The sequence below is a fragment of the Cardiocondyla obscurior genome, linkage group LG01 (assembly GCF_019399895.1).
Source record: "Cardiocondyla obscurior isolate alpha-2009 linkage group LG01, Cobs3.1, whole genome shotgun sequence".
Classification (NCBI taxonomy): domain Eukaryota; kingdom Metazoa; phylum Arthropoda; class Insecta; order Hymenoptera; family Formicidae; genus Cardiocondyla; species Cardiocondyla obscurior.
The window spans coordinates 3,120,846-3,148,743 of NC_091864.1; the positions used below are offsets into that span (position 1 = coordinate 3,120,846).

Here is a 27,898-nt window from a genome sequence, read left to right on the forward strand (position 1 = left end):
ATTTAAATAATGTACCAAAACAAATCATGCACACGCTTTGCGTGCGCTATTTTACGAAAGGTCCCAATTCGCCTCAGATCGGAGAGATCAGCGTACCGTCGAACGCTATCTCTGGTGGTCCATGTACATACACGCTAGATGTCACCTAAGAAAAGTGCATGTGAGAGAGATGTATAGTACAGTATAATAATTTGCGGCTTTTGTAATTTTATTGCTTTCTCTTGGATCGTTTACTTTAAAAAATCGACAGGTAATGCACTTATTTTACTAAAACAATTTACACAATAATGAAATGAGTCAAACTTCATTCGGGTGTATCGTTAGCCCTACAGTAAAAAATTTAACCTCAAAATACACCAAACATTGCAAGAAAATTCTTTTTTGGCGGTTTTTATTGTATGATAAATTATAAACATTTTTAGGTATATAAAGAGAAAATACTAATAATCGTCGCAATGGCGGACGTACGTGATATTCTCGATATTGAGATGCCGACAACCACAGAACTTACAAAAGAATCTATATTAGGCAACGATAAAAAGAACCGCAAGCGGTATGATTACAACAAAATGCCAAAACGCCCTGAGGGTATGCACCGTGAAGTGTTTGCCCTCCTCTGCAAAGACAACAACGATGTGCCACCACTATTTCCAACTGACACTGCAAAAGGGTACAAGCAAGTACGAGCTAAGCTTGGTATGAAAAAGGTTAGGCCATGGAAGTGGACACCATTTACTAATCCAGCTCGCACAGACGGTGCAGTTTTTCATCACTGGCGGCGTGTTGCTGACGCTGGAAAAGAGTATCCCTTTGCAAAATTTAATAAGAAAGTTCCTATTCCTACCTACACAAATGCAGAATATGTTCAACATTTGGTAACCAATGGCTGGACAAGAGCAGAGACAGATTATTTATTTGACTTGTGCAGAAGATTTGATCTTAGATTTATTATCATTAGAGACAGATGGGACTGTACTAAATTTCCTGCTAGATCAGTAGAAGATTTAAAAGAGAGGCAAGAATAATACATGCATTTTATTGATTCAGATTTATACTTTTTAAGATGTATTTATTACTTTTTAATAAATCCATAGGTATTATCAAGTATGCGCTGCACTGACAAAGGCAAAATCCCACTCTGATAAGGTATACATCTTTGATGCTGAACACGAGAAGCGTAGAAAAGAGCAACTAAAAAAGTTATTTGAGCGTACTCCTGAACAAGTGGAAGAAGAACAGACTTTATTGACTGAACTGCGCAAGATTGAACAAAGAAAGAAAGAGAGGGACAGAAAAACTCAAGATTTACAAAAATTAATTACAGCAGCTGATCATCAGGCAGATCCTAGAAAGAGTGAAAGAAAATCTTCCAAAAAGAGCAGTAGTTCTTCTAGAAATAGACCAAATAAAACTGATACGGCTCATGTACGTTACAAAATTATTACTCTGTATATAATATATTTAAGAACTTTTTTTTTTTTTTTATTTACAGGCAGTAGAATCGGCTGGAATCAAATTTCCCGATTTTAAGAACAGCGGTGTTACTCTTCGTTCTCAAAGAATTAAATTACCGAGTAGTCTTGGGCAAAAGAAAATGAAAGGCATAGAGCAAATGTTGAACGAATTACGTTTAGGTAAGAAAAAAAAAATGTACAAAAATAAAATTTTTATACTCCGTTAAAATTTCAAAAGATGAAAATTGAAACGGAAACTGTTACATTACAGAATTAAATCCACCTCCGACGGAGCAAATATGTCAACAATTTAACGAATTACGCAGCGATATAGTTTTACATTATGAATTGAAAAGTGCATTATCCACATGTGACTACGAGTTACAATCTTTAAGGCATCAATACGAAGCGCTGGCACCAGGAAAGGTAATTATTAAAATATATTTGAAATAAATCTTTTATGTAAAATTAATTTTTTATTGCAGACTTTAACGATACCACCGGCGCTCCTGCCGAAAACAGAACCGGAAGTTAAAGCGGATATTATTGACGTGGTAGGGTCGCCTAGCACGCCCAGTATTACTCATTGATTCAACCAATCTTTATGTGAAATAGGAATTAATCAAGTATGTTCTGTATATATCGTTCTTTTAATTAATAATGTACTAATTTTCATATTGAAAATTATCAAGCATTGCTCTTATGATTCGTCGTTGCATTATACTACAATTTTTTATTTTACAATAAAAAAATAAGTAATTTACGAAACGTAAAGGATATCTTACATATTCCATGTTGATAAAATATAAAAAACAGGGTAAAATAATGGAATACGCAGTGATGGTAATTACTTATATATCTGTGTATTTTATATTGTCGACAAAAAGTAACAATGTACGGTTAAACCGTATAATTTATCTACAACAATCTACAATAGATTACAATATGTTATTTTGTTTCTCTTGAGGATACAGGGCGGGTGTGTGCTCGGGAGAAAAGGGAGGAAATATAAGATCGGTTCGGAACGGGACGGAACGGGAAGGGAGGAAAGGGGGAGGGTATGGATCGGCAAGTGTGAGGGGTGTCAGATGGTCGTCGATGCAGGCCTTTCTTCGTTCGTGCTCCGTTACTCGCGTTACAGTTGACTCTTTATTATAATTTTTTTTTTTTTTTTTTTTTTTAACCCTATGATAAATTATTCGAGATAATTCTAGCCGTACTTGGTACGTAATAATGCGTTATATCTGCGTTAATAATCGACAAACCAGCGGTCGTCGTTCCGCCTATAACATTTTACTGTTGCACCCGTTTTCTCGTAGGGACTTGACCGATCAAAAGTGGGAGACGAGAGAGAGAGAGAAGAAAGAGAAAGAAGAAGAAGAAGAAAGGGAGAGAAAAAGGGAGAAGATACGACATTATCGGATGCGGGATATTGTTCACCCGCGTGCATCTAACAGGGAATTGCTCGCGAATGCCAACCCTCTTGTCTTCGATCGTCGTTGTCCCGGCGATTACGGGAGCATCAGCTCTCTTTTACGTTCGACGGTTGCATACCGGTCTATTCCCGTCACAGAGATACTTGTCCCTTCCGGGACTCGAGGCAGCAGCTAACTGTCAAGTCGTATCATCCTCGTCCGAATCGGGGGAGTTCACCTTACTTTGTCGTTAACGTTTTGAAACTTTATAAAAATTTACATCTCGCCGAGACGTACACGCGCGCTTTTTCCTTACGTCGCTCTAGTCTTATCTACTAAGTAATAAACGCTATAAGAGGAGGTTTTAAATGCGTGTGCGGCATCATAGCGATGTATCTCGCGCACATGTCCTACGTACACGTTTCTTTACGTGCGGAATGTCGGAGCGTCTCTTGATAACGCGAGGGATACTGCTCGAGAGTTGGGTGCTGCCTCGCACACAGTCGCATTGCGATTCGGCACGTTTTGTGCCGTGTATATATTCGTCGAACGCGGCGGAACGACCGGGATTGAACGATAAACGCCGTAGTCTCGAGGTGTTCGATTCCCTATAAACGAGAGACAGACTTAACGGATAAGGTACGCTGCCGGTGCACGGAACTTAAGATAATGGAATGGAGAAAGAGGGTAAAGAGTCGTCTCCTAGGAACGTTTGCACTTCGGACAGCCAAGTAACCGGTGGTGGATGGGGAGCGACGGAAATTGCTCGAAAGAAAGTAAAACTGTCGACAATATTCTGTCGCCTTAATGATCCTGTCCCGCAGGCATTAGAAATGCAACGAGATACCTTACACTTGTCGCGCGGCTTTCGTCAGTAACAATAACATCCGTATCTCTTGCCCGCACTCGCGTGCCCTATATGACAATGTAATACGCATTATAATATATCGTATATGTATGTACAGTGGCGATGGAAGGGTGCGCTCTCCAATTTTATCTCGCATAAACACATATATAACATTCGATGTTCTCGGCGCTCTTAAGCATTCCCTCGAAAAGGGTGCCGCAAATCCGATTTACCCACACCACCGAGTCGCGAAGCACCACGTTCGATACTGTCGAGCCTTTAATCACCTCGGAGCAATTAACATGCCGCAGTACGCGTATTGGCAATAACGTCGCAACCGCGTTCGTAATCGACTACAATCATCCGTAATGCGGCATGCGGATGCTGATAATAGAGCGCTTGATGCGAGCCCATTGTGATAATTTTACTTTGTCCCTGCGACCTAACTTGCAAATTGTAATTAGATAAATAACTATAGATACGAGAGTATGTCGAGATGTAATTAAAAGAATCAGCGTTTACCTGACGGCCTCGCGCGTATCTTTCCTAATTGAAACGTTATTTATCGCACAACACCCACGCTCGCTCTCAAACAGCTGAAAAGTAGTTACTTTAATCCTCGTAACGTTTATATTCTGGAGTAATTTTTTTTTTTCTTTTTTTTTTTTTTTTATTTGAATAACCATAATGATAGCAACAACAACAACAGCGATAAGAAGAATTTTTAACAGAGTAAAAGAGAAACTCGCCAACAAAGTCGGGTGACAAAGCGGTAATCGCGCTGACTTTATAGAATATTGACAGCTTCAACTCTTGGATGATTATATCTTTTCTCTCCTCCGAGAGAAGCTTCGTTAAGTGTCCCGTTCGATCTAACGTAAGTACTGCCGAATCAGGGTCTAAGCGTATCTCGTCGGGGTGCTCGAACTGCATCGCGTTAGAACTGAAGAGCAAGCTTTGTTGCGGAAACGACACTTGCCTCCGCAAAGATGATTTGCGATAACAGGGATCTATGCTGCAAGCATCACGTTATATCTATAATAAACTCGAGCGAGATACGAGTATAGAGCTCGATTGTTCGTTAACATTTTAATCTCTGCTTCTGTCCAGTTGTATATTGAATAGTACGGAGTAGATAGAATGTGAACTTGTTACTTGATTATTGTCGACTCGTGTATCAACAGATATTCGCGAATCATAGTGACGTTTCGAAGAGTCAAGAACACGCCGACTACATTCGGCGCTCGAAGCGAGATATTCTTTTTTTTTGTCGGAACTTTGAAGAAACGTTTGCATGATTTTAAGTTACAATCGCTACCGTAACATCGCTCGCCTCTTTTTAACAATTGATAATTGGCTATTTAGTTTATGCAATTAATACGCAGCGGAAACTCCTCTCGATAAGTATTCTAAATAAACGCCTATGTTTTATTCCTTCGAGTTATCGCATAACGCAATTTTTTTCCTCAATCGCCTCTCGCACTTTCTGTTGCACGATGTAACATTAAATCCAGGCAAAGAGAGTGACGTAAACGAAGGCGCACCTTCGTGCGAAAATCGGATTTAATCGTGTAAGTACTTTCGCCCTTCGAGGCCACTTCCTGTCACGGTGCTTGAAAGGAAACCGCGTGTCGAGACACGCGGTATTTTGCGAAAAGCAGCGTGTGAGATTCCGTTCTATCGCAAGATTTCGTAGGAACGCGTCGCCAAACGGCAAAAGTGAAGGGAATGAGCGGTTAACATGCAAAGAGTGGTGCAAGTCCGCGACAAGCCGTACATTGTTAAAGAGCGTTATCTTCATTAGCGAGCAAAATAGAATGAGTTTTGAACAGACGTCGCTTCGTACCGCATCCCTTTAACGCACTGAGAAACGAGATTCGTCCGCAGCATTACGTTTTGTCATACAATATCTCACGTTAACGTAGACTTGCATACACGTCACATCTGCTCGTTATAACGTTTCAGTTGTAAAATTATTCCACAACAGACGTATGCATAAAATAATTGTGCATGAGACAACTCGGGATATAATATTGTCACGACCGTTGTGAGACGATTAAACATTTTACAATATCGTCAAACTTAAGTTGAACAGACAAGTGTCATATCGTGTAAGAAATTAATACGCAATTATTAACTTAATATTAATTAATATTATAATATTTTTAATACTAATTAACACGTAGTAATTTACAATCTCGTTAATTAAATTCGGTATTTTAAGATGCATTATTGTACCATAATTCTTTAATTGATTTAAAATTTTACCTGTTAGCGAATATTTTTTCCTTTTTCATGTACTTTCATTATTGAAATTGATTTACGAATTATTTTAACATTAACAACTTGTGTCTGAATATTAACAGTTTGCAATAAAAGTCGATTCCGTCACTACAATTTTTCTCGCGAAAATGAATAGGAGAGAAAGGAAAACTGAGCTGAAAAATATCACGAGGAATCGTCGCAATCGGCGAGTAAAATTAATTGCACATAGCATCGAAGGTGCAGAATTTACGCGTTTTTTTTTTTTTTGCTTTTATTATTTATCATCATCCATCACTTTGTTCCGTTCGCTTGTTTAGACACTCGCGCGTATTTTAGTGTGTAGCTCAAACTTCAAACAATCCTGCAACTGGCCGGGAGAAGATTGCTCGTCGTCTCGTAAAATTTCCTTTCTCCGTTCGCGTTCTATTATTATTATTACTTTTTTTTTTGCATTTTTTTTCGCATAACACGTAACATGAGAAATCGTAGCTTACTCGTTTAAGACATCCCTACACAACATGACTACGGTAATGCGTAATGGATATGTGCGCAAGTGCGTGTAAAGAGTTGGTTCACGGTAAGAGATGGGTGGCTGTGTAACAGGAACAGGAACAGGAAGAAGAAGAGGAGAGAAAGAGCCGAGGGTTGCAGCAAAGGGTTGAGTGGAGGAGATGCAGTGTCCGCGCGTACGCGCACACACGCGCACGTACGCACGTGCGCACATAGGCACACGTTCAAAAGTATATATGTATGTATATATGTATGTATAGATTCTGTATATAATATATCAATCATTGATTTTTTTTTTTCTTCCGTTAAGTAACTAGTCTTCTCGAATATGTATATATATATATACACACACATAAATATATGTACAGACATAGTATATATGTGAATATATATATATTTGCAATTAGGTGATAATTTTATATGTACTCGATCACTCCGTCGCTTAATCATTCGTTCGTCTCTCTGGATTCGCACGGTCCCACGTTCTCGCTCTTTCTTTCCCCCTTTCTCTCGAGTTATTTCTCAAGCTGCCACTCTCTCGCATGCACGTTTCACACGCATCCCTCGAAACCTACGACTAGTGCCCTACTTACGCTAAGATGCTATGGTAGACAACAACAAGTAATCGTTAGCCTAGAACTTCTGATCTCTTTTTTTCGCTTGTCCTACTTTCGTATTCGTAATATATGCCGTAAAAATGTTGTATATAATGATATTAATATTGTTATATATTTCGCTTTTTATTGCACACGCGGTGTTGCGCCCCTTGGGCGCTAGCGCTACACAGGATGGATGAAATAAAGCGTTACGAAATCGTATCTCTATATCGTTTCCAATGAAAATATTTTTACATAAAAGATGTGCAACATGTTAAGTAAGATTCAAAATTTAATGTTACAGAAATACTTCTGTCAGTGACGATTTTAAAAGATTATTTCAACTCTAACTTAACTTTTTCAAATCTTTTGCCGAGTTCTATTATGATATACTACGCAGCACTTTATTTCGTTCACCTTGTGTAAGCCGATCCGATTAAGTCACGTTCGTTTTCTACGAGACGCAGAAAAATGTCGATCATTAAAGTCATCGAGATCGGATCCAGTTTTTTATTTCGAGCGTCAAGCAAAGTCGTCACGTTCGAACGTTTTTGACGCGCGAGTAATGTAATGGTCTCCCGACGCTTACCCCACAGCTACTCTTTAATTTAGCACATTTTTGCCTCTTTTCCTTCTTCTTTTTCTTTCTTTCTTTTTTTTTTTTTTTTTTTTTAAAGTGCTTTTTTTATTCACTATGACTTTATGTTTTCATTATACATGCGTTTCGTTTAATAGAACTCGCACTCAGTATATAATCTCCAATTTTAAGCTGAGATTCGTCCCGCACAAACTTTGTAACATGGTCGTTGATGCGCTTGCTTCGGTTCTTGTCTTTAATCGGGAAATTGTATTTTTTCTTTCCACTTTTATATAATCGCCCAAGCAACGAACTTATATTTCGGCCTCGATCTAAGTAACGCGTCGAAGACGTATCTTACGAATACAAGAAACGAAATTGTTACTGTAATAAAAACGTTCCATTTTGAAATTGTCGACTTGAACGTATACAACGTTTAATACTTTACATATATATATATATATTTGCGTATTTGTATATGCACGTACATATACATATGTATGTGCATGTCGTGCATATACATACATATATGTATGTGTACATACGTATATATTTATATTTTTCTTCGTTTTGCATCTGTCATCTTTCTAGCACTCTGTGGTGATCTATTTAATTTCGTGATTTAACTACGCGTCGTATCCCGTAAATCTACTACTGCGGTGATGGACGGGGGTACAACCCTATGCAACGCTTTAAGATGGCGATATAATGAAATATATATATATATATAAAGAAAAGCATGAGAAAAATGCGAGATATACCCGAATTAACGTTATGTCCAACACGCTGATCGTCCAGAATCGACGAAAGTTGCATCTCGCCATTCCTATATACGCAATTCAATAATCGGCTGACGATCTAGCTTAATCCTCGAACAATATATAATACATATTTATATAATCTATAATTATATAGAAACTTTATAACGCTCGTATAGCCTCATCTAATTATCTTACGAGACTTAAGTCACTAATAATACTCTACTAAGTAATCAGTTATCGTATATTCAACATTTTTCTCTCTTTGATATGTGCGTTCGCGCTTTGTCAATGCCAAGAAAATATTCGAAGCGTTCGATCTTTCACAGCGTGCGTTTTGTGTCCCTTTTTTTTATATTCCACTATCCCGCGTTATTTTATTATCCAAGAGTATATCGTAACGGTTATATATGATCGTGTCATCGGACCGAAAGAATAGTGACGTTCTCAGTATGTACACTGAGAGGCAGATATAGTATTTACCGCGACGAAGACGTTTCGCGGTATATTAACTATGAGTTTCGTGTGAGAATCGACGCACATCATGATAGTGTCATACGCTAACCGCCGTCGCCGCGGCAAATGCCATATCTGCCTCTCAGTGTACGATCGATCGAGGCTGAGAAACAATTTTGTCACTCGGCCACTGCAACAGTTCGCTAAAATTTGAAGGATCGTTTCGATCGTCGTCGCGTGCCCGGCTCTAATCTACCGACCTTGTCACGATGTAAAAATTCCTCTACGTTTCTCGAAAGCTATGTTACAAAGTATGAAACCAACTAAATCCTTAACGTCGCTTAAAGTCTAGTTTGGAGCGTCCTTACGAGCGCGCGACAGGGTTTCCATATCCGTAAGGTAACAGCTACCATCAACTCTAAACAGTACAACATATTGCATCCACATAAAAATATAAAAGAGTTTAACGAATTCTATATGTATATGTATATATACGTGTGTATGTGTATATTATAACAATAAGTTTATCTTCCACTACGCGAATAAAAGTTTCGAAAGCCACGTTTGAAAATCAAGCGTTCGTAAATATAAAAAGATAATCGTTTTTTTCCAGACAACTTTTACGACGCTCTCATTTAGGAAAGGTCTATCGGTTACATTACGTCAGGTTGAATATACTATGGGTGGGAGCTTAATTGCCTTCATTCTCGCTATTTTTTCGTAAACTTCGCATAACAGCAAGGAATATTACCAATACGTAACATTGTAACAATTTTCATCTTTCGCAAACACACTTCATTTCTCAAACTTAAATTTTACATGCGCGTGCATGAGAGAGAAATAAAGTTCATTCTCTCATCATTATCTCTTTTTTGCAGTCTCTTTCTTTCCCTCTCTTTCGTACCTTACGCAAACATATACGTGCGTGCATACATGTGTCTGACAATTCGACAATCTAAGAATCCGGGAACAAATAATCGTTCTTATGTACTAATATAGTACACATTTCGTATGCAACTGATCTTCGAGTTGCTAAAATATCGCGTGTTTATTCGAGAATTATATACTCGACACTGTTTCGCTTTTTTGAGACAAACGTGTCGGACACACTGTTTTTTACACGCGTATTGTTTATGTATATTCGGGTAGACTAATGCCCCAAGTCCAACAGCTCGACATTCGAAACCAAAACAAACTGGCCCGCTCCACCAACATCGATGATGTTTGTCCTACAATATATTACGAAGCATAAATTACTCGAATGCCGCTGCGCTTCGAGCACTCCGGCTCGACCTTCGACTTATCACGCGATTCGCTGTTAATCCGCCTTCGTTGTTTCGACTGACAGACTAATCCTTTTCGTGCCTCACATACTACGGCGTAAAATACCTTGGTACTGTGTTCTCTAGCATTTCTCTACTACACATTTCTCCGTTTACAATCAACGTCACGAAGAAGCCTAACGTTGTTTTTCACTTGCGATTCAGATAATTTGCTACAAATTATCACATTTTAGTTTTCTCAAATTGCTGAGTCAAAGTTTACTCGATTATTCCGACTAAAGACATAATTTTCATTTACAGAATTCGATCAAAAATTGTCTATACTACTTAAAACCAGAGCTCTCTTCCTTTTTATATCTTGTTGAACAAAAATATAAATATAAATTATCTGCAGTAATAGCTTTTTGGAGAGGCAAATCAGAAACGGGTAGACATAGTGTCGGAAGGCTGAACGTAAAAATTATTGGACGCGCGATATGCATGGCACAAATATTGAAACATAAGCTGTGGGACCGACAGACCATCCTTTTTACTTCCAATGTCGGAACTATTCAATATTCAAAAAATGTAACAAACATAACGTTATATTATATTATAATTTTTATGTTTCATCGCCGAATTTTCATACACACACACACACATACATACCCTTTCTTACACACTCACACACTTGACACGCTGCACATTTTTTCTCTCTTTACCATTCCTTTATATATATATGTGATTTTGATAATCTAATTTTCGCTCTACCGATTAACGTAGACGGTATTTTTATATAATTATGGTCTTTTCCTTCATATCGCGGATCAATTTTTGCGTTAGCTGTGGGCTTAATAAAAAGCTAGGCCGCTTTTAGGCGTTCAGGCTACCGAAAATGTAATATTACTTCTCTGCTTGTATTTCTCTCAGGGTGTAGGTATGTATAATAACATTTTGTTCACCTTGCATATAATCGATATCACATTATAACTATTACCTCTATGTCCTTAAAACGTATCCTTTACAAACACTTTATACAACACGAGCCCTGGAATCTGAATTAACAATCACCCGATCTGCCACGCTCCGACTATACAAAACTTTCCTGCTTCTACCCGACTTTTCTCGTTTTCTCCTTTTCTCTTTCTCTTCCAATCTTACACACATACATGCATACCTGTGCGAATATGGTTCATTCTATTACCCGTTTGCTTTCACTGTGTACACGTGTAACAACCATAATAATATTTTCTATCTTCGAGTGTTGTAGTGCAATGTCGAAAATTTGAAGAGTTAGCAAAAAAAAATAAAAAAATTAATAAATATAATAATAACTGCTTGGAGAGTATTAAGCTGATGCGGAACATCACGGAAAGTGCAATGTCTAAACATTCTGTTTCTTTTGCTTCGTAAGAGCGTATCAGTAATAATACATTATTTGCACACGTGCAAATATTTGCACTATATTTCGATACTTTTACTATGCAGAGAAAATATCTCACAAGGATTCAGTTGCGTGTAAAGATGCATCAGCAAGCGACAAGAGTACTCTCAAGTGATCCTTAGAATCTCCGCGTAACGCACCAATCTGAATACATTTGCAACAATTTTTCTTCTATGCCCTTAAGAAAGTCATGCTGTTCGCATGTGCCGCTTAAAGATTTTATAATTACCGTAATAGTAATAATTGTATTTAAGAGAAAAAAACGTTCGGAATCGGACCCAAATGTTTTACGTGAACAAGATATTTCTTGGTACTGGCGAATTTATTTCATGTCTATCGGCGAAATAAAGTAATTTACCGAAATTTATATTACATAATTTTTTGCAGCAAGAAAAGCAATTTATTATAATAAATTTCCTAAATAAGATTTAATTAGCTTGGAATACATTGTTTTTTGAAACAGATTTAAAATTTACAAACAAATTGCGCAAACCAATTCGGTTTTTACTAAATTAACATTACATATTGACGAATGTATTTTCTTTTGGCGTGAAAAAGAATAATTGGCTCGTTTCTCGCGTTTCCAGCAAACTTGCCATTAATGATTTATTGAAAGAAAAGCGAAGAAAATGTGAACAGCAAAGAGATTAATTAATTGTTTCTCCGTTCAATATCTCATATTTTTGTCGTTATTTCATCTTGTTCACGTATCAATAGTCACATCCGTTCCGATCGCATGTTGAAAATCCGGTGCGCCGATCAGCGGTTCTGTTTGAAACGTGATTGCCAGTGTTTGCCACAACACTAATTTAATTAGTTAATCTAATAAATCAATGTTTGAGCTTCACACAAATGTAAAACATCTTTTATCGAACGTGCTTTTATTCTGATTTATATAATTTGCGATTGCTAAATCGAAAAGAAAACGCGGAAAGATATTTTCTGTGTTAATGGCAAAAGTTCCTCGCGTAATAAGTTCTATTACAGTATATTATGTTGCGTTATAATTTTGGCCAATGCATAAACATATGAGTAATGAAAATATACGTATATGACTAATCTGAAATGCACATTTGGTGTAAGTGGTGCTCAAGATTTACGAGCAAACGTTGTTTCTTCGTCGAAACGGAACGCCAAACGCCGCACCGCATCGGATTTAAATTGTTTGAATTTTGTGAGTACAACAGAGTGAGAAGTTATAACGCTATTCTACGATATTAGAGGCAAAGAGAATTCCTGCTTTAGAGAAAAAACGGCGAGCGGTCAGGTCACTTTTTCTAGAAATAACGTTATGCGTAATATTCGGACGTGAGCGTGCCAAGGAGTCAAACGAGAAGACTTACAGTAATGTCTTGTATATTGATAATATCGCGTTTTAAGTCTAATATTATTGCTATTGTAGGTATACTTGAGAAACGTGACATTTCGATAAATGCACGAATCAAGCGGTATCTGATGACATCCATGATTACAATTGAAAAATGTCTTCGCGGATCATTATTGAATGCAGTTTTCTTGTAAAATTTTTATCATAGTAATTTCAAGTGAATTAATAATGGTACCGCAATCGATTTATCTCACGTACTTCAGTGCTTATTGAGTAACAAGAAGTAGGATGAGAAAGAAGAAGAAACGAAGAAGAAAGAAAAGAAGTAGACTAAGAAAGTCTGAAAAAGTTTTGTGCCAAAAAATCCTTCAAGGGATTATATAAAATTATAGTTTGGTCCTTGGCACGATCGGCTAACGCGCTCGCCATGCCTAAATAATAAAGTAGCGCACTCGAGCGGAGTAGCGCGCTCGGTTAATCCTTAACAAGACGAGTATTTCGTTTCAGGTATTTCAAGATTTTTATACAATATGTACACCTCTTGCGACTAGAGCAAAACGCCTCGTAAGCTTGTTCGCGAAGTTGCCTGTGACCTGATGATCGGTGATAGTGGCGGTGTGATGGTGTTGCTATTGCCGTTCGTACTGTGTCAAGTCCCCTTCGCGCGAGGCGCGGAAGGCAATGACTGGCGCGATTATCTTCTTTCGATTCGAAGCGGCGATCGTAGGGAAGAGTTGTCTCGCTGGCCGAAACTCGCCGACGACGAGGACGATGACGATAACGAGACCTGTAAATGTGCGTCCGTTTCGCAGACGTATTTCCCTTTCGAAGGGAAAGTTTAAATACCTCTGCTGCTGCGGCTGCGCTGCCTTGGCTGTCCTACACCGGACAGACCAGAATCTCGTACTCGAACATCAGCGAGATCGCGACGAAGACGAAGTAGAGGATGAACATCGTGAAGCCGAGGCCCTTATTCATTTTCCATCTAAAGCAGGCGATGCTCATGATCACGAACAGCAGCATGCAGAAAAGTATCGTTATGCTGCACACCATGCCCACTGAGTTCACCTCCACGGGTTTCCCGTAGATTAAACCGTATAGGAGCCATGGAACCGGAAGCCTGCGAATAAAATCAAAGCAAATCAAAAATATATCAAGTCTATTTTCAATGCTGATTGATGTATCGATGCAACTATAATTAAACCACGTTTGCATCGTTTCGTTTGATTTATATAAAAGAAAAATTAATAATATAAAAAGTAACGTTTTATAATCATGGAAAAAGGTTCAGATGAGTATGTGTTCAATTTGGAAAGGTTTTCGAGATGGAGTCGTGAAACGTGCTCTCGGGAAAACTCTCCGAGTGCACATTTTCATCTCGCGCTCTATAAACTCTATTAGAACATTACGATTTTATGATTGCACATGCAGCCGGATCATCCCCCGCATCGATCGAATATAAATGTGCACGTGTGTGGGTGGCTGTTACGCTGCTCTATATATTATTTCAAGTGCAACATCTATAATTCACATTCGTCTGTAACAATGCTGTCGACGTGTCTTGGATGTATATCGTTTGACGTGCGATTGCAAACGCGGGGCACACAAACGCAAAGAAATATTCCGTTTCCCTTTCAGGCAGTCGGCCAGCTGGCAAACGGTCAGCGGATGCATGGATATGATTGATCATCGACGAGAAGGATCTGATGTTTCGTCGCGGCGTACGATTGCCAGGAGGAAATCGATGTCATCGAGAAACGCGATCACTTTCGAAAGATTGAATCTTCTAACCGCGTGAAGACAAAGTGAGGAAAGCTAAAAGTCGTTATCGCTGATATTCCTGCTTTCTGTGAAAAATCGCTGAGAAATATCGTGAATAAAAAAGTCGAGATTCTCGGATAATTTTAAATTAATTTTTAACCCTGAATTCTTGCCAACAAAGTTATTTCAAAAATTGAGATCTGCGTTGTTGTAGCAAAATTTCGAATTATACATAAGCAAAAGACACAAGGTGCAATATAAATTATGCACAACACCAAGCGGCCTCGAAAATTAGCCAACTTTTGTCCCTTGTTTCGGAGTTTGATTTCGCATAATGCTGCACGGAAACAATCGCAACAATTGCGCGGTTTTATTAAACAAGAAAAAGTAAAATCTCGCGGTTCCAACGATGAACTGAATCGAGATTCCGCGTTGAGATTTCCAAGACTTTATCGCGGAAAATGAGTCTTGGGGTTTGGAATAGTATTCACGGCATTTTCCGCGTCAATAATATAATAATGCTTTGGAATGACTGGCGAATTGCGATTACAGTGAAATAGCAAGAATGCCTTGACGGGGCTCAGTCCAGCCACCAATTCCGTACGCCTCTTTTAACCCCGTTCGAACATCAGCAAAATTCCGATTTGTATCACGAGGCCGAGCTTGTATTATGAAAAAGAGAATATACCTACGAGTACATATGTATGCTACATATGAAATTCGTGTGAGAATATTGAAGTTGGTATAATATAGACTGGACGTATGCCAGGGCATGTATATATTACACAATTAAGTCTATTGTGTTTGTGCACGTGCAAGAGAATCCAATAATTCCGAAATTGTTCGATTCGTCTATTGAACTCCACTGTGCATCCACTGATATCACATGAGCCATAATCGTTCCTATCGTCAATCAATTTCCTGAAAATCTTACAAACAACAGTGACAATGATTCAACAACATAGGAAAGCTTTCTCGTAAACATAAATATTAGGAAATGTAAAAAAAATTTAAATGATTTAAATCTTAAAGATATTCAGCACTTGATTTAAGACAATTCCAGTCTATGGCATCGACAATTCATGCCAGGAAATGATATCTAATTGTACATCTAATAATTAAAATTCAAGATTCGTGCATCTGCAAAGTGATTGATACTTTAAAGAGTTTAAGGTAAGCTAAATGTTATTCTATTTAGTACAACATCAGTATAATGGCGCTAACCATCAGTTATGCATACATTCTTGTGTGTACAATATGAATAACAATAGCATCGTTTCTTTCACTAGCAATGTAAACAGAATTACAATATTACGATAAACGTTTTTCATGTAACGATAACGAAAGTGAATGAAAAATGATGGAACTGATTAAGAATTTAATAGACATCTACAGATTTGCAGTTAAAGAAGCCGAAATTTTTTTTTCACGTTAAATATTATCTCGACGTACTGTTTTTCTCTATCCACTCGATTAATGTTACTGAAATTTGAGATTGATATCCCTTTCGAATAAGTTTCTCAGCCTCTTTTGGCACTCGGCCCTTATCGTTAATCGATCCTTCAATATAGTATGACGGAAATGGGTTTCAGGTTCGAAAACATAGAAAGCTTTCAGGAGTGTATTGAATTTCTTTGTTAGTTGCATATTATTTTAGTATCTTGAGTTATTGTCATAATAAGAAAGGTTTGGTTAAATCTCACGCAACTCTGCAGAACAATTTATGTACTTCTGCTTTTTAATCGACATTAAATTTCAAAGTACATCTTAATATTGAACGATTAGATACGACGAAATAATGACGTTAAAAAATATAATTTATTGACATTATTCAAATGGTGAGCTCGCGAGGATAAAATCGTAGAGTTAACATTTTAATAGTGGTATCGAAATATTCAAATACCGAAATATCAAAGTTTTTTTCTTAATTTGCTTCCTCTTTTGTTATTCACGCCGTGCTATTTACTTTGTTATAATTTTATACGTAAATGTTAATGTAAAACGTGTCGAGAATGTATGCATAACTTTGCATTTATCTTGAATCTTTATTCACATTGTTTAATTTATTAATGCTCATCTGTATTCTAAACTTTTCGTATTTTTTTCCAAATTTTGTTATGATGACAAGTTTTGTTTTCTATACGTGAAGGTTTTATAACGCTTTTTTTTTCTTTCATATTTATTGCAAATCTAGCGATTCTATTTTGCATAATATATGTATATATATTGAAATATATCATAAATCTATTTATATGCAGAATCAATAAGTGATACACGTTGCTGCGATATCTCTAAAATGGAAATATAATGACTCGTTTGTCAATATATTTCTACATGTATATTTATACCTTTCGTTCAAAATTTTATTTTGTTATCTTAATAAAATATTTTCCTAGATTATACTTTTCATACATCTTGAATTTTCAGAATTATTTTAGTCCCGCAATAAGCTTTTGCTGTAACAGTTCAATTAAAACTTTCGGTATAAAAAAAATACATTTATCGAACAACAATATTGCATAATAAAATCAAACAAGTTTAAAATAAAGTGAATGAACGTAATCGGAAGAGGTGGAATAAAATTGCCGATGCCAAGGTTCACACAGTACGTTGTAGGATAACATGGTAGGAATCCAGGTAAAACATTTAGGTACTCACCCAACGGTCACGTCGAAGATGTTACTGCCGACGGAACTCGACACGGCCATGTCGCCGTATCCCTTTCGCGCAACGATGACGCTTGTGATAAGGTCCGGTATGCTGGTGCCAGCTGCGAGGAACGTCAGGCCCATCACTTCCGGCGGTATGGCCACTGTGTCGCCGGCGACATTCGCCCACCAGACCATCAGGTACGAGTACGCCGCGATCCAGAAGATCGAGCCGATGAACGTTACCGGGAAGAACTTTTTTCCTGAAAAAGCGAGTGGGATCAGTCGAGCTTGCTGCGGCTTCTATAGAGACAGCGGATCGTTCAGAGTTACGATGTAGTTACACAGGCCTACGGAAAAAGTAGCCTGTGCTGGCACCAACAATTCGACGTGATATGATATTCGGTCGCAGAGGACGTTTGCGTAGGGGAAAGCGGAAGAATACACACACACATACACACATAAATACACCACGTAGTAAAAAGACGTTCTTATACTGGGTCGTATACAAAACGTATCCTGATTGGTTCACACAGTCGTGAGCGCCGATCGTTAGCCAATGAAAATGCGCCTTTTATTATTGCGCAGGCGTGAGGGCGCAAGTGGTGCTGCATCATGGTAGAACGTCGTGGAAGGTGAACAGTGGTCTCCGACAGTCTCCGTAGGTCTTGCTCCGTTTCTCCCCGGTCGGTGATCACGCGATATCTCCGGACGAGACGTTTCGAAGTAAGATTTAGTCTTATTCATACGTGGCTAGGTTAGGATATGTTCACTTCTCCGGGCCGATCACGTAACGCGCGACGTAGTCGAGTTTTGCGGAATGACCGAATGACGGACAAAGGTTGCCCGCGCGGCGTACGTGACTTATTCAGTCGTATAATTAACGGGGGACTTGCGCGAGCGGCATTCGGACCCACGCTGACCGCGCAGCGGTGGGGATATTCCTGAAGTAGGTTAGTAACGTCCTAGTAACCTACTTTCCGCGTTGTCACGAACATCAACGAGAAGTTCGCCGTAAGTTTGCTCGGTGTAGTCGGTCGCCGGTAGAAGCACGAAAGAGAGGGATAATGTCGCGGCGCGTCATCAGGCCCTCGTTCCGCACTAGATGCCTGACGCTATGCTGGCGGGTCTCAATACCGAATCATTGTCGCGCGAATGGTACGTATTAATACATTTTTATAATACACTGGTATTATACTTAATTAACTAAGAGAATTTTGTCTCCGTTAAGGATCGAGAGTAAAAGTGAGTGTCTTGTGTGCGAAGGAAGGATCCGGCCCGACATGTTGCGAGACAGAGGACCACGAAAAGGCCATTAAGCATCGTCAATTTCGTTGCTGCGCATCGTTCGGTGAGTCAAAAGTATTTTTTTTTCTTACATTATAAGTACTTCGGGTGGAAAAATCACTGCACGTCGAAGAATATTAAAAAAAAAACAAAAGGTTCGCGTAAATCGGGTATATTTCGAGTACGTCGCGTAAATTGCGTACTTTGCGAAATATTAAACAAAAGGTTTTCCGAGCCAGGGATTTCTTTCACTTTTTTTAATGGATTTTCATATTACGATAGACGAAGTCGTTCTCAGCCAATAAAAACCGCCAGTTCGCTAACTTTAATGCCGCATTTACGTGCTTTAACGCTGCAATAAAGAGAATAAGGTTTGAGATATCTAATCCGTCCCGTAATCTAATCCTAATGAGTGAATCTCGAGGGTGAAATCCAAAAGCAAGGAAAGAACTCTACTCTCAATTATTTTTAATTAAATCTAATATATACATCGCGTAAACGCTCGAAATGTAACAAACTTTTTTTCGCAGACGCTTGCAAAATTGACTTCTAATTACAATTATCACGGTCTTTGAAAAACGATAGTTTTTTGTATCAAATTGTTTTTCACATTAATTTAGTAATCTGAATAAATGGTAGTACGCAATGAAAGGGCTTTGCGATAAGTAATTTACTTAATTTAAGTGAGATTAATTAAGTTTAGCCCCCAGCATTTTTAATTATTCGAGAAAAGAGTTGCGCTATGAAAATAAATCTTAATTTGGTAAAAGCATTCTCGTTAAACTGAGCGACAACTACATATTAATTTTTTAATCAGTTATCTCAAAGTATTGATACATCAGGAATTATTTTATGCATATATTATTCGCGTAAAATTAAAACTTATAATAGAAGAAATTGAAAAATGTATTAAGATTCATAAAAGAAAAGAGCTTTGCGCGTCTTAAATTGATTTCCTTTTAATTAATATGATGAGTCTGACAGAGCTTTGATTCGCTCGTGTGTCTCACATTTCTTAATAATTGATCCCGATAACATTCATATTAATAGATCTGTAAGCAAAGGCCGAGATTGCTGAAATTCAAAGGACATATCGGAATTTTACCCGACAATAGAGTCAGTACCGTGCAAGTACGTATGGCCATTTATGCGTTTGTACGCGTGCAACAATCAGTCCCCGATGCGAAATTAGCGTGTCAATATCATCTTTCGTCGCATTGTGCAATACCGCGATAGAAACGCGTTAATAGGCTGAGATAATGTGGTAGACGTGTGATAAATGATGGTTTGACTAACACAGCACTAGCATGTGCCGCTCAGGTCGATCTTAACATTTATTATTAAATCGATATGCGGCATGTATAAACCAACAGACACGCTCATTTTCGCTTCTTCCGCTAAACGATCGAGTCGTGGCACCTTTGGCGCAAAACTTGCTATCAACGTTGTTATCGCGAAGTCAAAAAAAAATAAAAAGAAAGAGAGAAAAAAAAATGTTATACCCTCTTTCTACTCTTAATTTTCGATCGGATACCGTTCCGAACAATGATAAGAAAGTAAGCAAAGTGAAACTAGCAAACTCATCCGACAAGTTGGCTGCAAGTGCCGTTTAATTAATCTCTTGTACTGATGAGTCGAGTTCCATCTCGGCGAAATCGATGGCTCGGAATCCTGAATTCCCGGAGTGGAGTTAATATTACCGCGGGGTCGATACCGGGCTAGAGCAAAACATCGCGCGACGCTCACGCTGATTGATAGGATTTAATCTGATCCTGACGTTTTCGGCGAGTTAAAAAAAAAAAAGGGATACACGTCGGTCTAGCGTTCTTTTTTTTTATTGTAATTAATGGCGTATCCGGTCTACTTTTTTTTTCTTTTTTCATATTCCTTCTATCCGTCTATTCAGATAATATTTTTAGCGAACGAATGAATCGCCATTCACGCTTCTATCGGTAAAGCGATACGCCGAGGGTACATACGCAATTAGCATATAACGAAATACAAAAGATGAGTTGGATTATTCACTCGAGATTTTCGGATTCGACTGATTTTTATTTCATCATACGAAATATCTATCGCGGTTTGCAATTTATTGCCGAGCGCGAATGAAGAGGATACACGTGAATATATATATATATCCTACTTTGCTATTAACGAGTTATGAAATTGGAGTGGAAATTATCTTGATATATCACCTACGTCTTAATATCACCGTCTCATTATAGAAGAATAGAGATGAAGTGGAAGGTGAGCAAAGTGGAAGGCATTCAGATAGACGTATTTACCGATTAATAAAATACTTTTGATATAATTAAAATTCCCCGTCCTTGGTAGCTCGTGTATGTATTCGTTTCATAAATATCCTAATTGACTTCTCAAGGAGAAAAAGAAGTTTAGGTCTCGCGATAGATGCAAGATAGGTATGTAAATGAAACTGCTTAATCGCTCTTGCGCTTAACAAAAGGTCTTGCTTTTGTCTTTGCTCCAGTTTTCATTTCCCTCTATTCGAGGCCGATTATCCGTCCGTGTAGAGAAACCTAATATTACTATTCGAATAGTCAGCGATAAGAAAAGCGTTGGGCTGCCGGCGCAAATATTCGACTGTCTCCCAATCGATTAAACAGCTAAGAAAATGTAGCTCTGCTTGATTATCGCAAAGTTGTCGCATTAATATCTATAGACATTTATATTTCATTTTGAAACGCACGTGTGCGCATACAAATACTAATTTCGCAAAAGAGTAAATGTAATTTCTTCTTACATTTAAAAGCTTTTGAAACCGATAAAATATTAGAAATAAAAGAAGATATTTACCTTGATGAAAAATAACTTATTAAATAAGTTGAGACAACTTATACGAGCACAGAAAACTCATTGATTACCTCTAGGTGTTCTCGTATCCGGTAACGTCAACCAAAGAGGAAACAAGATTGGCGCGACCAAAATGTAAGTTAGCCTTTTCCTTGGGCTGCTTGGCCAACCCATGTTCAAGGCCTCTGGAGGTTCATCCTCTTCGCCCTGCAAGTCAATATAAAAGAAAAGGAATAAGATCGCAGAATGATTTTCATTATTTAGTTTCACTCTAAGAGATTCGTAGATTGAGATTATTTTATTGATCTAAAAAAAAAAGAAAAAAAAAAGAAATAACATAAAAATTAAAGATCTAATAATTACGAGTTAATTGTAGAAGTTGAAGTAGCAGGTGCCTTCCTATTGTTTAGTTTCGAACAAACCGCGAATGCCACGAAGCGTATAATTCGCCAAGTATTATCATTTTCAGCACATTCATAGCATATTCAAGAACGAAATAAACGTAGTAGTTCCCAGTGCGCTAAGCTAATCCTCGTTTCAAATGTTTGTACACATTAGCTGGGATTGACATTAAAAGGTGTGCGCTATGGAGAAGAAGTCGAGCGAGTAGTGCGAGATTTATTTGAATGTTAGCAGCTAAATAATCTGCGTAGCGAGGGAATAAATTCTATTAAATGTAGGTAATTGTATTATAAATATTAAGTAACGAATGAACGTTCGGAAGTTTTCGTAACGCGAAACTTTTCTCAAAGACCATTAATCTCGAGTCTTGTCACTTCCTCGTGGCGAACTTAACGAAGCTACTTGCCGGACTTAAATCATCGTGCGAGCGCATCGCGCCGTTCCCACAAATTCGCAAACTTTCGCGGAAAATCGTAGGGTTGGTGACTTTGCTTCGATTATCCGTGGGAAGCGCAAGCGAGGCTGCAAATGCGCAGTGGACGGGTGGGTTGCAGCATTGACCCAGATTCCCCGATGCATTCAAAATGAAAAGGCCCTCTCTTCGGTCATTTAGGACAAAGCCGCCTGAGACTATTCGCCGTAACGTCCACGCTACTCACGACGATACCACCCAGCGCCGGCTAATATTCTCGAGAGAACTCCGGATAGTCGAGTTCCGATTTATATTTCCGCAGAGTAGCTCTCCGAATTGCGACGACGATTATGTACCGCTCGGGGAAATTGTTTCGACATTCTCTGACATTTCTCTCTGCGTCATTGTAAGGACAATTGATGTAAGAAGGAGAAAACAAGAGTTCTTCTATCACGGTGATTGTCGCGTTTCCGGCGAGAGCTACGCTGGTCTTTTCTACGAGACCTTTTTAAACGTTAAATAAATACCTGCCGGTGGAAATTAGCAGCGTAAATCTTTTTTATTCACATTACTAGTTAAAAGCGTCGCGTTTTATAATTTTTTTTTTCTTTTGCCAAATTTTAATGCGACTTTGGTAAAAATGCGTTTTTCCCCGCTAACGTTATATGCACATTTTGATCATTATATTCAATGACACAGTGATTGGGTTTTTAATTAAGACGTACCAATTGATTATCGTTAATGCAAAAATATATATTAAAGTTGCAGAATCTTTTTAATTAAAAACTTAATTTGTAATAATGTAAAAAAGAATTTTTTTTTTTTTTTTACGAGAATCGTATAATTCATATCTCTTTTTTACATCACGACCAAAGAATGTTAAAATAAAACTGCATATTGGAAATTGCGACTATGCCGTGGCCGATTCAATCAGATTTGCCTGAGTTGATCTTACTGGAAAAATCGTAAAAGGAGCGAAGGACGATGCCGGATAAGATTTGATACAGAGAACGTGCTACGCTTACATGCAATGCATTTTTTAAGCGAATATATATCTCGCGCGGTGATAAATGTTAATGTAGTGATAAAAGCTTGAATGTTTGACGCAAGAAAATGACACAATGCAAACTATCGATTTAAACCGAGGGTCGTGCACGGCATGACAATTTGTTGCCAGGACTACTGATTCGTTTTACTGCCACCCCGAGATAATCCTCCCCCCCTATTTTTTTTTCACTCGAGCAAAAGTCAATTGCGTATTTTATTGCGATCGTTTAGCGTTTCGGCGAAAACTTGTTTCGCGCTGTAATTAAAAGTACTTTAGTTTACGTTAATCGGTTTTGCTAGATGTTAAATGAACTTGAAAATGGAATTTCTATTTATCGCCGGATCTGTAATAGTCGCGACGTTACTTCAGAAGTCTTCGAAAACTGCAAGAGACACACATCGGAGGTGTGATGGGCGGCGATAAAACGGTTTGCCAGAGTTGGAGGCCGGCGCGACGGAAAATGAGGAGCCTTCGAATATATGCGTTCCTATCGTTACACGCCGTCGGGAAGAATTATTGAATATTTATCTCTGTCCGCGCCACGGTGGGTAGAATTCTACGCGATATCATCTGACGAGCCACGGAAAAATTAAGACAAGCAATAATCGCGCGTTTTCACCCTTCTTGTATCGATTGTCCGCCAGTCGTTTTTATTTTCAAGAGAAAGTAACAAAAAAAATAAAAAAATAAAGAAAAAAAAAAAGAATTTGTTTTACGCGCGAGAGTAACGTGTCAAACGGACAGATAACAAACTTATTGACCATCGGGGCTTTGTTTTTCTTGTTCCGACAGGAGTCTTGCATCTACGCCTTCGGGCAGAGACGATCGAATTACCTCACGATAGACGCCGCGAGACAAACCCTCTTGTCTCATACTTTATCCCTGCGGCAGCGCGACGCGGCTGGCATCCGATTTCGACGTAGACGAAATAACCTTGGGTGAACTTTTAAAGTTTTGAAGCCGACAAATATCGAGCGAAACTCTGATTTATGATCGCCAAGTTTGCGGTGAAAATTGCGCCTTGTCCCGATAAGGTTCTAATGGATGAACACCGTGCCGATTTATACTCGCGCGCGTTAAGGCTTCAGGCGTAAAAGCTAACTTTGATTACTCCGAGAACTCACCCCTGTTACTCTACGGGCCGTTTACGAGCATGGTATTTAGTAGGCTAAATAAGAGGCGGTCTTAATTATTTTAATTTACTTCAATAACGACGTTAATAAATGTGTAGGTCCTGCGACATATCCAGTTATAGAATTTTTTTAAATCGCTATTTGCTGTTATTATTAAATATTAAAATATTAAAGTATTAAAACACTGATCTCTCATTTTTTATTTAACTAAACAGCAAAGTTTTTTTTTTAACTCTACATATTATTTTGATCTCTCTACAATGTAATTTTTATATTTGTTTGTTGCAGAACTGTTGCAGAACTGTTGCTGTTATAAAACTCCGCTGCTGCGCATCGAACGGTGAGTCACATATTTTCTTTCAATGCATGCTAGCGTATCGGGGAAAAGTATTACGCGTAAAAAAATTAATGGCAATTAAATTTTACCAAATTATAAAAGGAATTAAAAATAAACGAAACAATAAAATTTACGCAGACTTTTCTCTCGCGGCACAAAGCGACTGAAACGGGAGGGTGAATCACAAACGCGGAAAAAGAGACTGCAATCGGGTAAAATAAATTCTTCATATCTCTTTTTCAAATAAGAGAAAGCCGCTTCTAGTCAATTATCAATTTGTTGCAATGTTTGGGTGGGAAAATTATATATCACGCGCGAAAAAGCCCTTAAAAAGATAGGATCTGTGACTCTTCCGTCTCTTATACTCTTGTCACTTTTTTTGTAAATAATATTGCGTCGCCCTAGTTCGAGTGAGACTGTTATTCTGATATATACCAATAAATGTCGACGATAAAGTAAAGAAGCTCTAAAATATATGTAAGGTAGAATGTTACATCCATAACGACGATCGACGTAAAAGTTAAAAAGGATTACTTCGCGTGATTCGCAGTATTGTGGAAATTAAACTGCCTATTCTAATTCAGGATATCCAAGTCGTGATAGAAGCAAACATTTCACAATGGAAAGTAGAACGTTACGATATCGAACTAACGTGCCCTTTTGCAACGCGTGATTCGAGAAACGCGACAGCCATCGCAAAGTTATACTAATCCTAAAATTAGCCTATCGTGCTAATTTATCAAGCTGAAAGTTATTTTTCTTTCGAAGTATTCCTTGTTGCGCGATCATCGGAAAATAGTAAGCATTCGGACGAGTCACGAGAAACGTGACGATAGACACGACTGCAAATCAAACGTTTTGTCAAGAAAAGTGGAACGACAAATTCCAATCAACGTGCTTCCGCGGCCTCTTTGTTTTACGACGGAAAACGCCAAAACTATTCCAATTCCTCGGATCGAGGTACGCCCGTATAACGAATCGGATCGTCCCGTCCCATCTATTCACGGCTCTCTTTCCTTCACTCGCAGAAATAGCGGGAGGATCATTAATAACTCGCGGACATACCGAGCGATTTTATTGAGCAACGCGTCAGCGTGTTAAGAATTTTTGCCTCTCGTCACGTCTGCGGCAAATGCGTATGTTCTGACACTGAAAGGGGCGCGATATAGAAAATAAGGACCCTTCGTACGAATAATAATTGCGACAGCGATTCAATAGTATTAATCCCCGCGACGATGTCGGAAATCGATGCGTGGAGTAAATTCTTGGCGTGCATCTCTTGCATTCGAAATTTACCGAATCGAGTCCAGCGTCGAGACCGGCGGCTATACCGCCGTTCGGAAGTTCCTGAATACCGGCGGTGGTGCCGGCAGTAGTTGTCGTAGTCGTAGTGGTAGTGGTGGTGCCTTGCGAGCCCTGCTGCAGCTGCAGAGTCGTCTCCTTCGAGGTTGAGCCGGAGTAATGCGCGGCGGTTGACGTCGCGGCGCCGTTATGCGGCCTAGTAGCATCCAGCAACACCTTTAGCGACGCTATCGCATGCAGCTGCGTCGCTTTCTCGTCCACCTTGCCTGAACAACATTAGAGATGCAGGTTAATGAGAGTAGAAACATGACGCATTAGCTGTTTACTGTGCGATCATCTCGTAGTTGAATTTATGTACAACAAAAGTAGTCCTTGTTATATCATATTAGTATAATCTGTTGTTTCTTGTAAGATCTCGAACGTGAAGCGATATGATTTTGACTTCTAATGTTTGTAACAGGGTGAATGTTAGAAAGCAAGAAATCAATCTCGTTATTAGTCACGAATGTTTAAACGTTTAATGATCAGGATAAATTAAGCGCAAACTTTCAAAGACTGTGAGAGTAGTATTTGCCACACTTGACAGCCGCTAACGTTGAAATCATTTCTATTCCATAGCGGCTACAGATAGTTGTTAGCAAAAAGAGCAGATTGCGTAAACATGCGAAGATCAGGTTTGCCGCGCTAATTACAACAACGTTTATGGCACGTTTGAGTTGTTTTTGCCTGAAATTGAGTCGGCTCTACTACAGTAGGTGCATTAGCGACACTGTCGTACGTTATATCGGAGCAGGTTCGTTGGGTTCGAGCAATTTCGCAATGCTCGCAAATTCCGCGCTCGACCGAGTTTCCGATTGCGATCAGAAAATAGGGAAATGTCGTTCCCGCTTGACGTCTTTTGTTCTTATTTTACGCCAGACCGAGCGCGAGACATTTACAAAACGTCGATATGCGTGAGCCGCGTATCAAACTTCTTCCCCGTTCGCATCGTCGGTTTCTACAACGTTAGAAAATCCCGGCGCAAAATCGACGAGATTGAAAATGCAACTTTGAGATAATCGCAAGATACATCAAAGTTCGTCGTGCATGCAACTATGTTCTACCCCTTTACCTAATTCTACAAAACGTCGCTTCTCGTCGAGATATACGTTCTACGAACTTACTTCTACTATCGCCAACCTTTTAATAGAACAAACATGACTCATTAATTAATCACGTAGAAGTGATTCTCGATTTAAAGTCTATTTGGCAGGTTTCGAGTGTTCCTATCAAGTTTCAGGAAATTGGTTTATTCTGTCCAGTGTTTTTGCAATACAAAAATGCGAAAGCCAATTTTTTTTTTTTTATCGTGCAAATTCGAGAAAGTAAGATTTAACTTTTTATCCAATAACATTTTATGACAGCTTTGCAATCAGCGTATATGTATTTTTTTTTTTTTTTTTTTTTATCGTTGATAATAGTCAAGATATTAATTAATTTAAAAACCAAACTGCATGCACATTGGACGTATCTAACAAATATCGTTTATGTCAATGTCAAAAATAGAAATTACCATGCAAAAAGAAAGAAAAAAAAAAATAAAGAAGAGTATTTTATTTAATACTAAAATCTAAATATACTTTTATTTCAACGTCACGCAGAAATTTATTTTTAAAAAAACTTTTTTCCTAAAATAACGTGTTCTTCACTGAAATATTATAAAATACAATACGATGAGTAACGTATGTAGTATACACGTAGTACTGTTTGTTGCGTAAGTCTTTAATTTCTTTTCTGAAGTGATGTGCGGCATGCAGCAGAGCATAGAAATGCGTTCACGCGACGCGATAAAAGACATAAAAAGTGT

General features: G+C 38.4%; 3 protein-coding genes across 10 annotated transcripts in view; 2 read left to right on the forward strand and 1 right to left on the reverse strand.

The window, feature by feature from the left end:
* The first annotated feature begins 129 nt into the window (after positions 1 to 129).
* Dmap1 (DNA methyltransferase 1 associated protein 1) lies at positions 130 to 2,640 on the forward strand. Its single transcript, XM_070659061.1, has 6 exons — positions 130 to 250; positions 423 to 1,015; positions 1,095 to 1,425; positions 1,493 to 1,634; positions 1,726 to 1,880; positions 1,940 to 2,640. The coding sequence occupies exons 2-6, from the start codon at positions 456 to 458 to the stop codon at positions 2,042 to 2,044; spliced, it is 1,293 nt and encodes a 430-aa protein (XP_070515162.1). The 5' UTR covers positions 130 to 250; positions 423 to 455; the 3' UTR covers positions 2,045 to 2,640.
* Positions 2,603 to 27,898, reverse strand: part of Nckx30c (solute carrier family 24 member Nckx30C) — a 62,905-nt gene continuing 37,609 nt past the window's right edge. For 3 of the 4 annotated variants that reach the window (XM_070659004.1, XM_070658996.1, XM_070659015.1), the window contains 4 exons: positions 26,047 to 26,318; positions 21,490 to 21,625; positions 17,331 to 17,583; positions 2,603 to 14,031 (listed from right to left, as the gene is read on the reverse strand). In XM_070659004.1, the coding sequence (XP_070515105.1) occupies positions 13,791 to 14,031; positions 17,331 to 17,583; positions 21,490 to 21,625; positions 26,047 to 26,318 (902 nt within the window). In that variant the 3' untranslated portion in view covers positions 2,603 to 13,790. The remainder of the gene's footprint in view (positions 14,032 to 17,330; positions 17,584 to 21,489; positions 21,626 to 26,046; positions 26,319 to 27,898) is intronic. The other variant, XM_070658992.1, reaches the window with a different exon arrangement.
* Positions 18,172 to 27,898, forward strand: part of Kon (chondroitin sulfate proteoglycan 4-like protein) — a 110,184-nt gene continuing 100,457 nt past the window's right edge. For 3 of the 5 annotated variants that reach the window (XM_070658929.1, XM_070658957.1, XM_070658937.1), the window contains exons 1-2: positions 18,172 to 18,671; positions 24,702 to 24,753. The gene's annotated coding sequence lies outside the window, so the exon portion shown is untranslated. Of the gene's footprint in view, positions 18,672 to 24,133; positions 24,754 to 27,898 lie in introns of those variants that run through there. The other 2 variants (XM_070658944.1, XM_070658950.1) reach the window with 2 other exon arrangements.